The sequence below is a fragment of the Aethalodelphis obliquidens genome, unplaced genomic scaffold (assembly GCF_003676395.1).
Source record: "Aethalodelphis obliquidens isolate GAN/ISIS:26980383/991018 unplaced genomic scaffold, ASM367639v1 scaffold54, whole genome shotgun sequence".
In the NCBI taxonomy this organism is placed as follows: Eukaryota; Metazoa; Chordata; class Mammalia; order Artiodactyla; family Delphinidae; genus Aethalodelphis; species Aethalodelphis obliquidens.
The window spans coordinates 9,484,523-9,497,450 of NW_020837998.1; the positions used below are offsets into that span (position 1 = coordinate 9,484,523).

At 35.2% G+C, this 12,928-nt stretch overlaps 1 protein-coding gene across 2 annotated transcripts in view; it reads left to right on the forward strand.

The window, feature by feature from the left end:
* Positions 1-12,928, forward strand: part of DIAPH2 (diaphanous related formin 2) — an 897,660-nt gene that overhangs the window by 80,250 nt on the left and 804,482 nt on the right. For both annotated transcript variants that reach the window (XM_027086071.1, XM_027086072.1), the window contains exons 4-5: positions 1,942-2,046; positions 7,037-7,057. In XM_027086071.1, coding sequence (XP_026941872.1) covers positions 1,942-2,046; positions 7,037-7,057 — 126 coding nt within the window. The remainder of the gene's footprint in view (positions 1-1,941; positions 2,047-7,036; positions 7,058-12,928) is intronic.

The following is a 12,928-nucleotide window of genomic DNA, read 5'->3' on the forward strand; positions in this document are numbered from 1 at the left end:
CCAGTACAGGGGTCAAACCTGTACTCCCTGCACTGGAAGGCAAAGTCTTAACCGCTGGACTGCCAGAGAAGTCCCCATGTACAAGTTTTTATGTGAACAGATGTTTTCATTTCTCTTGGGTATAAGCTGAGTCATGTGGTAACTCTAAGTATAACTTTTTGAGGAACTGCTAGACTGTTTTCCAAAGTGGCTGCATCATTTCACATTCTCACCAGAAGTGTGTGAGGGTTCCAATTTCTCCACATCCTCACCAACAATTGTTATTACCTTTCTTGTCATAGCCATCCTGGTGGGAGTGAAATGTTATCTCACTGTGATTTTTTTTTTTTGTGGTACGTGGGCCTCTCACTGTTGTGGTCTCTCACATTGCGGAGCACAGGCTCCGGACGCGCAGACTCAGCAGCCACGGCTCACGGGCCCAGCCGCTCCACGGCATGTGGGATCTTCCCGGACCGGGGCACAAACCCGTGTCCCCTGCATCGGCAGGCGGACTCTCAACCACTGTGCCACCAGGGAAGCCCTCACTGTGATTTTGATTTGCATTTCCCTGATGAATAATGATGTTGAACATCATGTGCTTATTGGCCATTTGTATATCTTCTTTAGAGAAATGTCTATTCAAATCCTTTGTCCACTTGTATTTGGGTTATTTGTCTTTTTATTGTTGTCTTGTAAGGCTTCTTTTTATAATTTATATACAAGCCCCTTATCAGACATATGACTTGTAAACATTTTCACCCATTCTGTAGGTTGTCTTTTCATTTGATGTTACTTTTTGAAGCATAGTCCTTTCCAACTTGATTTTGTGACCCTTCAAGGGTGTCTTAATATAGCGGTCCCCAACCTTTTTGGCACCAGGGACTGGTTTAGTGAAAGACAATTTTTCCAAGGACAGGGAAGTGGGGGATGGTTCAGGCTGTAATGCGAGCGATGGGGAGCGGCAGATGAAGCTTTGCTCACCTGCCGCTCACCTCCTACTGTGTGGCCCAGTTTCTAACAGGCCATGGCCTGGGGTTTGGGGGCCCCTGTCTTAATGTGTTGCAGGGGTTAACATGAGTTTCAAAATGAAGAAAAATAATTTGTCTAGTGAAAATGTTATACATGTGTGTGTATCACAATATAAAGGAAGATTTCCAACCAAATTAAAGCTTATTGAACCTCAAAACAATGTGTTGTCGTAACAATATTTTTCTCTACAGTGAGTAGTTTTTGTTATCCCTATATGGGTAACTATGTTTCTGATTTTCTTTTTTCCAAATTCAGCAACTTTTCATGAATCTTTCTTCAGTGACATATTGTAGCTATATATTTCCTATTAATTTACAAATCATATTTGCTCTTCTAGATAATAATGATCCTATGAGAACATATGCCAAATAGTAAAGTGTTTGTTTATCTGTTTATTTTTGCTATCAGTGTAAATAAATAGCTTTGCTAAGGTATGATGTATATCTATACTATAAATTGCCAGTTTATTCTATGAAATAGTTAAAAGTTTTTTTTCTTTCTGCTCATTTATTGAGTAGGTAGTGATATGAACCATGATTATATGGTAAAGTTTATACAAGATTATGGTATATAGAGTGAAAAATAATAGTGAAGGAGCCAGAAAAATGACGGTTGTTGTTAGTCATAGCATGACTTACTATTTTAAGATAAAAAATATTAATTTCTTTCTTTTTCTTTTTTTAAAATTTATTTTATTGAGGTCTAGTTGATTTATAATGGTGTGTTAATTTGTGCTGTACAACAAAGTGATTCAGTCATACATATATATATATATTCTTTTTCATATTCTTTTCCATTATGGTTTATTATAGGATATTGAGTATAGTTCCCTGTGCTATATGGTAGGACCTTGTTGTTTAATATTTACTAATCACTTTTGAAACTCGTAAGCAGAAATTTGCTAATGCTCACAATAAATGTTCTTTTTAACAGGAGGACATGAACCTTAATGAAGAACGAAAAGCTCCTTTACGAAACAAAGATTTTACCACCAAGCGTGAGATGGTCGTCCAGTATATTTCTGCTACTGCCAAATCTGTAAGTAGTGAGAATCTCCTGGCACCCACATAGCTTAGCGTTATCTGCTTAAAAAGAAACAAATCTTGGCTCTCCAAGTTCTTGCCTCAATGTACTTATATAGACTTCATAAAAGAAGCATATACATGTACTTTAATACATTTTGTATATATTTCAAAACTGTTCTTAATTAGAGAGACTTCCATTCTTATAAACAAGACAGACTAAGGATAGAGGGCTCTGAGTTAATCCAGTAAGTTTTGGGGCTGAGTTTTTGTGCACTTACTAACAAATGACAGCAGTTTGCAGGTATTCCACTTAATACACAGTTTGTTACATGAACATTTCAGATTTTGAGGGAGAAGATACAAACATAGCCTAGTCACAAGATTTAACTAAGTTTACATTAAAGCTATATGTCCGGTATCTGCTTGCATGAAATTTTTAGCAATGTTTTTAATAAGCAGTTTTGGTTTTTTTCATTATTTTCTGTGATGCTAACTATGTAAACTACCTCATAATTGTTATTATACAGCTAAATTTAACATAAAGAAGGGTTTTTAATAGGAGCTTTAATGAAATCTGTGCGAGTCTCAAAAGACTTGAAAGTAGGGTTCATTGAAAAGACTTGTCTTCAGCAGGAAAATCTTTGTGTTTTAATGGAATGTGTTGCTTTGTTCATTTCCTAAGGTGCTTCCAAAAATAGTCTTCAGGTTTGATTTATTTTTGTAAGAAAAAATGTATTTTTTGAAATGGTGAAATATATCTTTTACATTTCTGTAAAGAAGAAGCTTTTCACATTTAGAGTTCATAACATCACTATATTTGTTATATATTATATACATGTGTGTATGTATGTATGTATCACACAGTGATTTTATGTTTGTGTAATATGTATATCACACACAAACACATTTACATTTAAGACATACATATTTTAAATGTAAAAACTTGACCAGTGAATAAAATAGCTCTTCAGTGGAAAAATATGTTCTAAAGTTATTTGGCTATCCTATTAATGCTATTTCAGTACAGTAATTGCAGTGGCAATTACTGATGCATTTTGCCCTGAATTCTACAATTGTATTGATTCCATATTGTACTTCAAGCAAGCTAAATCTGAATGCTGAACTATTTAAACATAACGCATTGCAGCTCAGCCAGAGCAGAGCAACAGCATGTTTTTTAATTTGCTTCTGGTATCCAAGGGCAGAAATATGTTTCAAGTGATAAGTGAAATTTGCCATGAGCATCGTTTTCAATAGAATTAGGTGAGGCATAGGTTTTGCTTTGAAATTCTGATGAATCTCCTCATTTTTGTAGTCAGCTTATTGTTCACAGTAAAATGCTTTAGGAAGTGCAGGGTGTACATTCAATGTTATTTTTCAAATACCTAAAGGCAAATACACTAGTAAATCTATATAGCTAAATCTGAGTGCAAAGTACAGATAATAATACATGAATAATTATGTGGTGTTTTTAATGGTAAGATTTTGTTAGTGTTTCTGGCTCATTTGTTGTTTTTGTTTGTGTAAGTGGGACTGAATATAATCAAGATTGTATGAAGCTCTTACTCCTTAACCTTTTGATATTGACTCTATCTCTATGTAGAGCTTGTTTTCACTTATCCTATTGTTTCCTCTTCAACTGACCAGAGAGATGCACACTTTTAATTTATAGACTCATTTTTAAGATTAAAATGCTAAACTTTGGGTAAACATTGGATGAGCTCTCTACAATTGCTTTATTTGAAACATGGAAATTGAATGTTTCTCAAAAGACATGAAAATACTATATTTAAGGTGTTAGGCTCAAAATCAGTACTATAACTATTTAGTATGTGATCCTTATTTGCTTCCTTTAGCACACATAGGAGCACCTGATGTGTGTACAGAACTTTCATTAGAGCTCTAAGGTTATACATTTTATTTGCAAATATTTTTCATGGACCAAATATTATGATGAAAGAAAGCCTGTTGATAAGCATGCTTTAAAGCTTTCTCACTTTGGGGAGACATTCATTAGTGCTGTGTTTTCTGTGGCGAAAACAAAGGAAATTGCATATGTGATTTCCTTTTGAAGGTGATAGGGATGCCATTCAGTGACAAACCATCCTCTCATCTTTTGACCTCTTCGTGATCATGACAATAACATTTGCATAAATTATAACCTAACCTATGCCCATTTACCTATGTGTAACCAAGGTTTCCATCCTGCTGTTTTTTATTAGGCTTTAGATATGCTTTGCTTGTCATACCTTTTTATGCTTACTTTTTCATTATATTGATACACTGATTAAAAATGTTTCCACTTTTAAAGTAGATATGATTGTAACCACTTCTTTATGAAAATGCTTTACAAGTAGCCAAAACTTTCATCTTGAAGTAAAAGCAAAGTTAAGGACTACAGTCCATGGTGGAAAAATGTCTTGTAGTCATATGTAAAATGTGTGAAAATTACAGTTAAATTTAAACATAAATTGTACATTTCCACCTTTAACACCTGCATTAGTCATTTTGTGTGGAATTGAAAAACAAATAAAATATGAGCTCAGTAAGAGACGTGGGTCATTCTCCTGGGTTTGTGGGTAAGGACCGTAAAGCAACATGAAACTAATACACAGGTTTGGGCTCAAAACCTGTTTCTAAAGCAAAGGAGAGTCTTTTATTGTGTAATTGACTATGCCAAAATTAGCCTGAAATAAGAGAATATAAAGGAAATTGAAAGATAATGATGAAAACTATTGCTTAGTTTTTTTCCTTTTCAAGTTCCTTAGTAGAGAATGTTAAGTTGTGTGAATGCGAAGGAAAAAGTAGCTTGAGTAACTCTGTCAGTGATGAGTGGACTTTAAGGGAGTGGAAAAGAGCCTCTTCTCTGCTGGAGCTGTACTCATTTGCTCATTGTAGCAAGTGCGGTTATGGACCTGATCTAGGGTAGTTAATATGTGTAGATAATTTGGCCACAGATAATCTGGAAGAGCCTTTGTTTTCAGAAATGGAAAACCAAGCTTTGTTAATATTGCAACATTGTCATATCAATTCATAATCCTGAGAGGCACAAGAAATCAGTGACTTAGAGGGAATGTTGCATGTTATTTTTTGACAGCCTATAATTTTTCCTATATATGAGGAAAAATTAGTCACTGAAATCCTAACATTAGTTTGCCAGATGTCAATGTCCTTATGAGAATATTAAGAAACTAGTTTATTTCTAACTTAAATAGCAATTTTTGAAGTTGAGATTTAAAAATATGTAAAATTATATTTTCATGAAGATACATTGAAAGGTATCATTGATTTAAAAAACTCTCAATAGGAAATAATTCAAAATAGTGATACCAAATACATCTCTAAATTTTTTTAGATTGACCCATATAATAAGCATTTGAGAGCTGTAGTATATCTACTTGTATGTGCATATACATATATTAATGGTTTTGCCTTTGCCATTATCAGATATTTTCTTTCTCAGATCTTTTCGAGGCATCACCTAGATATGGTGAAACAATTGAACCCAAACATGACCAAACCAGTTTCTTTTAGCTTTCCTTGTCTCATCTAATCTCTTTGCTGTATGTGCTTTAGCTACATGCAATCATTTTGCAATTGGAATGAATCATTAAATGGGCCGTATTCTGGTCGTTTCACCGAGTATAGACCTGCCTTAATTGTTAAGAAGGCTTGCATTCATTTTTTTAGCTTCATGTCTGTGCTAAATAAACAAGAGACAAATAAGATCTCTGTCTTTTTGGTGGGAGGAAATAATTTAGGTCAGTAGCATATCTTTCAATTCAGAAGGTGGTTAATGGCACCACAGAAGCTTTTATTCAACTAAATAATCACTGCCTGTAAATAGTCTGTTGAATGAATATTTAAGAAAGCTACTTCTCTATTTGGAGATTCATGGATTCCTCTGAAATAATTTACTGGGAAACTGTCATTATCTTTTTGTATCTTGCAGTATCCTGTTAAACTTAGAATTCTTATTGGGATTTCAATTATATTTGATTTTTATTTTTAAAGTACTAGCTGAAAAACAGCACATAGTGATAATAAAACTGCTATCAGATTAATGGTTTTCAATTGTGGATTAGGTCTTTTTTGAACATTGCTTGATATTCAAGTGTAGGAAACTGATAACAATGATTTGGATTGGATTTTAGTATAAAATTATGTTTTAGGACTATGATTTTACTTCTTGCTTTCTTAAACACAAATTCTCAGAAATTCTCTTTTCTCTTAACCGTTAGAAAAGCTCAGTCGAGGTTGTAATTTTTGAACTGTTTCCTCCTTATGAATAACTATGTTTAAATACAAACTACTTCTTTGTCTTTGCATTATATACAAAACTGTGCTCTTATAATAGAAATTCTAGGATGATCTAGAAAACTAGAATCATAAGCAATCTATCTGCTTTGTAATTTTCAAGTATAATATAAAACAATATTTTAAACCTTAAATTCATAACAATATAAAATATTCCAGTTTTCAACCTAAAGTTTATTTATTAACTTAATGCATGACTTTAAATGCAACATTTATATTCTAAAATACATAATTTCAACCTTAATAGTATACCTGTTAAAATAAGGAAAGAGAAAAAAGCAATATTTGGAAAAAATTCGATTTTCTTGTGATAATTTTTTTGAGGGGTTGTGGGCTGATAAAATATCTGATGCCCGATTATACTTAATCTTGCATTACTTGATGTTTACACTGCACTAGCTGAGAAGCCCATTACAGAAAATTAAAAAAAAAATCCTTAAGTTGTAATAATCTTTTATGTGGGAATCTTTATTCTGCAGACTTTACACATTTTTGAAATATGGTAGAAATCAATACTGATTTACTTGTGTTAGCCTCTAGATCTAAAGTATTAAAAGTATACATGGGGGTAGCTATTTACTAATTTACTAAACACTTAACTTCTGTGAAAAGCTTCTGATTACTAATACTGTTGCTGTTTGTTTTTTTTTACACCATAACCACTCTCCGTTGACCACTGCATGCAGATAGTTGGAAGTAAAGTTATGGTGAGTACAAAAGATGTGTTTTACCCTTAGTAGTGAATTTGTGCTTTTGGGGATTGAGTGATTTTTGCTTATAGTATTTTATATGTTGGGCTCTTCTTTTGGTGTATATTTTACCAAAACAGTGAGGTGAATATTAAGATCAGGTGAATAGAATTTAGCTATGGTAAGTATTTTTCCTGTGGCTTTGGGAAATGCTTTAGAAGTAGAATATGCTTGTATATTCTGTCTTAGAAAGTTTTACTTCTTTTTAAAATTTTTTTCTTTTTTTTTCGTAATTGTGCCCGTGTCAGTCTTTATGATTCTGATAAAACTGTGTGTTTTACCTCAGTTTTTCAGGATGGCAGGCAGAGACTCATAAAAGGTTGGTTTATGCTAACAGGAATTCTTATTGAAGTATCTGACTTTGACTTTAGTATCCCTAAGCACATAGTGTAATGAGAGCAACCTTTGATGTTCAGTCAGGAGACCTGCGTGCTTGTCTTTGTTGGGTGCCACTCATCAGCTCTGTGACTTTGGGCAAGTCATGTAGTTTCTCTGAGGTTCAGTTATTAAGTGGATAAATTGAAGTGATTGGCTTGCGTTATCTTTTAAGGTTCTTTCTGTTGCTGTCTTCTAAAGGTTCTTTTACTACAGACACTGCATTTCAGTGCCACAATTACATGATACACTATTATACCAATACACCAAAAGTGGCCTGTATTGTGATTAGGAGCTATTTGTAATTACCTTGCCTTCATGATTAAGCAGTCTGCATTTCAAAAACAGGCCAGGAAACATTATCTTTAGCATCATCAGGTACCGTGGTATCTAGAATAGTAAATATATTTACATTTGTTTTGCTTTTAAAAATTGAAGTCCTCTTTTTTTTTTCTTTTTGAATTCACGTGACATTTAAGGGAAAACAAAGCCATTCATCTTTTGGGATGGTTTCAAAAATCAACAAATATTTCTTCAGTGCTTATTATGTGCCAAGAACTGTGCTAGGCACACTGATGACTGGCAAATAAGAATGAGATAAGACCTTATAGTTTCAATAATATATGTTGAAATAATCAAACCTTAAATTGTGCCGGCTGATTGTAAGTGTAATAGGAATACATGAGCAGGAGAGAGAAGTAGGGTTAGAGTAATTAGAGAAAACTCCATGCACATTTCTAGACTTTCAGGATCTGGTGGCTGGGATTTGACTGGGGAGGAGAGATGATAGAGAAGCTCGCAGATTGTGGAAGTAATATTGAATGCAAAGGCTTGGAGAAAGAACCAAACTGTGTTTGGGAGGGGGTGGGGGGAGAAGAGGGAAATGAGAGATGAGGTTGACTTTGTTGGAACAAAGAACAAAAAAGTAAATTGGAAAGATTCAAAAATCAAGTTGAAAGAGGATCTTGAAGTCTGGGTAGAAGATTAGAAATTAGTTGGAGCAAGCAAGTGACATGAGGGAAGCAGGGTTTAAGAAAAATAAATTTGATAGTAGTAGGCAGGCTGGATCAGGCTAGTGGTTCCCAAAGTTGAAAGTATCAAAATGCAGGTTTTGCCCTTCATGGGGTCTGGGATAGGGCCAAGAACTCTGCCTTTTTATCAAGCACCACAGGAGATTCTGATAAGGTAGGCTCAAGAGCTGACTTTGAGAAATACTGGATTAGGACAGAGAGATTTGTTTGGGGTGCTACCTAGGAGACATGTGTGAGTCAGTGAGGACCTGCATTAAACTGGAGGCTTAAGTGTATAAGGGTGGGGTTAAATAACAGAGTTTGGGGCAATGAAGGAATCTGGAGCTCATTTTAATGTGGGCCAGAGCCAGCCTATATTTCTGGTCTTGGTACCATAAGCAATCCAATGGCCTATGCCAGAAGCTACTGAAAGATTACTGATTTCTCCACATCCAGTTACCAAGTTCTTTCTCCTAAATAACTCTCAGCTCTCTCCCCTAATCGCAGACCCATGATTTAACACACCTGTGGCTGCCCCAGTCTCCTCAATACTCTCCTAGTCTTGGCTCTCACACCCCACCCACACATGCTCTACATGGTTACAAGAGATGCTGCTGCTACCCCATCAAAACTTTCAAATGGCTCCCTATTCCTTTTGTGATCTTATCCCCGCTTCCTTTTCTAATTTCACCTCCAGCTGCATTCTTACACGTGCCTGTCCTCTGTCTGTACAGGAACACTTGGCAATTCCTTAACATCCTATTCTTTAATCCCTCTAAATCAAGCACATTCTGCTTCTTTGAGCCAGAATGCCCTTTTCTTCTTGAGTGTGCCCAGCAAGCTCCTAAATATCCATCAAAATTAAGCTTCATGTCAGTCTTTGAAGGAAAAGCCATCTTAGATAACACCTTCCTTTCCATAGCACCGTGTATATAGCTCAATTGTAATATTTAGCACATTTTATTATGATAAATTATATGTTTTTCTTCCCCCATGAACATAGCTGGTGCCCTCAAAATACTAGGTCTAATGGGGAAGGTAGACAGGAAAACAGAATATAAGATAGGGCCTGAAGATGTAATATAGGAAAGGTTGCAAAGTGGCTGCTTATGGTTTAGCGAACAGTTTCATCTTGTCTGAGAGTGTTTTGAAAGACACTATGAGAAAGATGTTATGATTGATCTACAGTAGAAATGATTTCATACCCGTTGTTTTATCTGTGAGCTGCTTCTTACCTTGGAGTTTGCAAATCCTGCAATAAGGGGAGGATACTCTAGGGATCGACCAGCTTCTAGAGGAAGTGATGAGGGGATTAATTCTAGAGTTTAGGTGGGAAGGGTGCCTTCAGGAGGAAGGTTTTTTGTTGTTTGTTGAGACTAGAGAGAGGAGTGAAGAAAAATATTTAAAATCACCAGTTGAAAGTCAGGTACAAAAGGGCTTATTTTTCGTGGTCTCACTAATCTACAAAAGATGGGAAGTGTTTGTTGATAAAATGGACAGGTAAGAATTTCATAAGAAGTGTTCAACAGAGAAGAAATCCTAGAATAGCCACTTTAAGTATTCTGGTTGCCTAAAGACTACATATGTTGGTCAAAAAATGAGTGATGTAGAAGTCAGACTGAAACTGGAAAGATGGAATATGTAATGAACCAGGTCTTCATGACCCTGTCTTCCTTTTATCTCTCCAGTGTTGATTAGAAGCAGAATTGGAGGCATTTGAGGTCCTCCTGATGTCAGACTACCATTAGCCTTAGTTTTCACTATTCTCTTTCAGAAATTTACTTTACAAATCAGGCTGTTACCTGAACATAACCATCCACTCAGCCTCAAGCAGTCTTGCTTCTGACTTGGCTCATTGGATCATTTTTTTTTTTTGCTTCGAATATTTTCCTTCCTGTGTCAACATTCTCCCCATCCTCAGCTCTTCCATGAAGTCTATCCCGATGACCTTCCCCCCCATTCCCCCACCTCCTGATTTCCTCCTAATAATTTCCCTGAACTTCTATAGCACTTTATTTTTAACTTTCTTTTGGAATCACTTTCTACTCTATTTTATAGTTTCTATTACATTATATGTTCTTTAAGGGCCTTTTTTATAATACACCTATATTACTTTAGTTTATAATAATGTATGTCCTTGAATAATACTTTCTGTTACCGTGCAGGTCTGTCTTTTTATGTCCACAATATAGACCCTATGAAGGGATACAAATTTTAGTAGAGGTCATGGATTCAGAGGCAAATAGACCTGAGCTCAGATTCCAACTCTGCTACGTACTAACTGTGTGACCTTAAATAATTTACTTAATGTCTCTGAACCTCAGTCTCCCTATTAACACAATGAGGATAATAATACTCAATTCAGGATGGTTTTGAAGTTTATTGTTTATATTTAATATATTTATTATATTAAGAACCTTGCAAATAGCAGGTCTAAATTACATTTTTTGGTTAAATGTATTAAATTTTATGAAATGCTTGGTATAACAGACATAAAACATGAAGATAACATGGTAAAACAAGATGAGACTTTGAGCTGCCTCTTTTTTTTTTTTTGCTAAGTATTCAAGATGTGTGCTATTTAATAGAGTGATTTATTCTGGGTCAAGAATGGTGGGAAGGATTTGGCTGGATGGAAGAAAGAATGTTTTGCCTGTTTATTGGAAGCTATGTGTTATGTGGTATAGATTATTGCTGGGCTTTGAAAAAAAATAAAAATTCATATATGGTCTCAAGATAATATTGACAAGGTTATTTTAAAGATTTAATAAGATAGTTGAAGATTTGTTATAGATGCTATCTAAGAAAGGATAGAATATCTTCTTATCAATATCTTAAAATAGCAAAAGAGAACTTAGAGTGGGATAGAGATAGAAAGAACTGAATGACTTTTTCAATGGCTTCTAGTTATAGGTAAGTGTAAACTTTTTGAAAGAAAATAAATTGTTTTTATTATTTAGTAACACATTGCATGAAACAGGTTTAGGAATCAGCTAAAATGACTAATTTGATTTCACTGCAAACCAGGAATAATGTATCCACAGGAGGAAGAAGAACCATTCTTCTGTGGGAAAAAAGGGTAAAAATTGACATGATTACATATGATAATTGGAAAATAGAATTATAATGACCAGACCTAACAATGTTAAATATAAAGTAACTTAATGACAGAAATAATTGAGCGCCTAGGGCAAGCAGTAGGGTGTCTTTTGGGATAGTGTTTATTTTGGCATCATAAAGACCTGAACTTAAATCCTGATTCAGCACTCATTCATTCTCTAGATCTGGTTAATCTCTCTAGCCACAGATTCTTTTCTTTTTTGGTTAAAAAGTTACTGCCCACCTATTATGTGCCAGACACTATTCTAGGTGCTTGGGTGATGAACCATTACAGATAAATTCCTCATGGAGCTTATATTTCTACTTGGGGAGGCAGACAATAAGACGCATATCAAATATAACGGCAGGTAGTGGTAAGAGCTATGAAGGAAAAAAAGCAAGATGAGAAAGCCGAGTGTGATCAGGGTTGTGCTGTTTTAGATAGGTGAGCTCTCTGAGCAAATGACATTTGAACAGAGACATGAGTGAAACTGGGGAGAGCCAATGCAAATATCTAGGGAAGAGCTTTACAGGCAGAGAGAGTATCAAGTGCCCTGGCTTTGAGGCAGGAGTGTGCCTTGAGTATTTGAAGAATTGCAAAGAGGCCACTGTGGATGGAGTGGAGTGAACCAAGGGGAAGTACGGGGGTGTTTTTGTTAAGGTGACTAAAAACATAGGTTAAGTATATCAGGGGGTTGTAAATGTGGAAAGGTAGGTTAAGGTCATTTTAGGAGGGATATGCCAAGGAGATGGTACTTTAATAGTCAGTGAGGAATCAAGGTTTTGAGCAATGGAATGACAAAATCTGAGTTACATTTGGGGAAGATTAATGGAGCAGTGGAAATTGGAGAGGTTAGAGACTGGGGCAGGGAGATCAAGCTGGGGGTTGTTGCTGTACTTGAAGTAATAAGACCCTGGAATGGAGAGTGGTTAGTAAGAACTAAATGGAGGTGATAGATGAGAGAGAGAGATTGCAGAAGTAGAATATATCAGCCTCAGCAAATGATGAAAAAGGGCAGAGGAGATGTGTGACTCAATAATGAGTGAATTTGCAAGCATGGGTGACTGAAGTGATGGTGACTTGAGCCTTCATGGAGAAGTCAGGAGCAAGACTACGTTTGGAGTAAAACAGGATGAGTTCAGTTTAGACATGTTAATCAAGGAGAAATTAGTAAAATCACAGAAATAAGAATAAAGTTATTGCCACGCAAGACCATTTCTTCAGCACTCGTAGCATAGAGTAGAATTTTTATAATTAGGTTTTCTGTTTCAAACACCTACTTTAACTATTGTAAATATATTCTCTGCACATGCTGCTGAACATATGTTGTTTATCATTCTAATA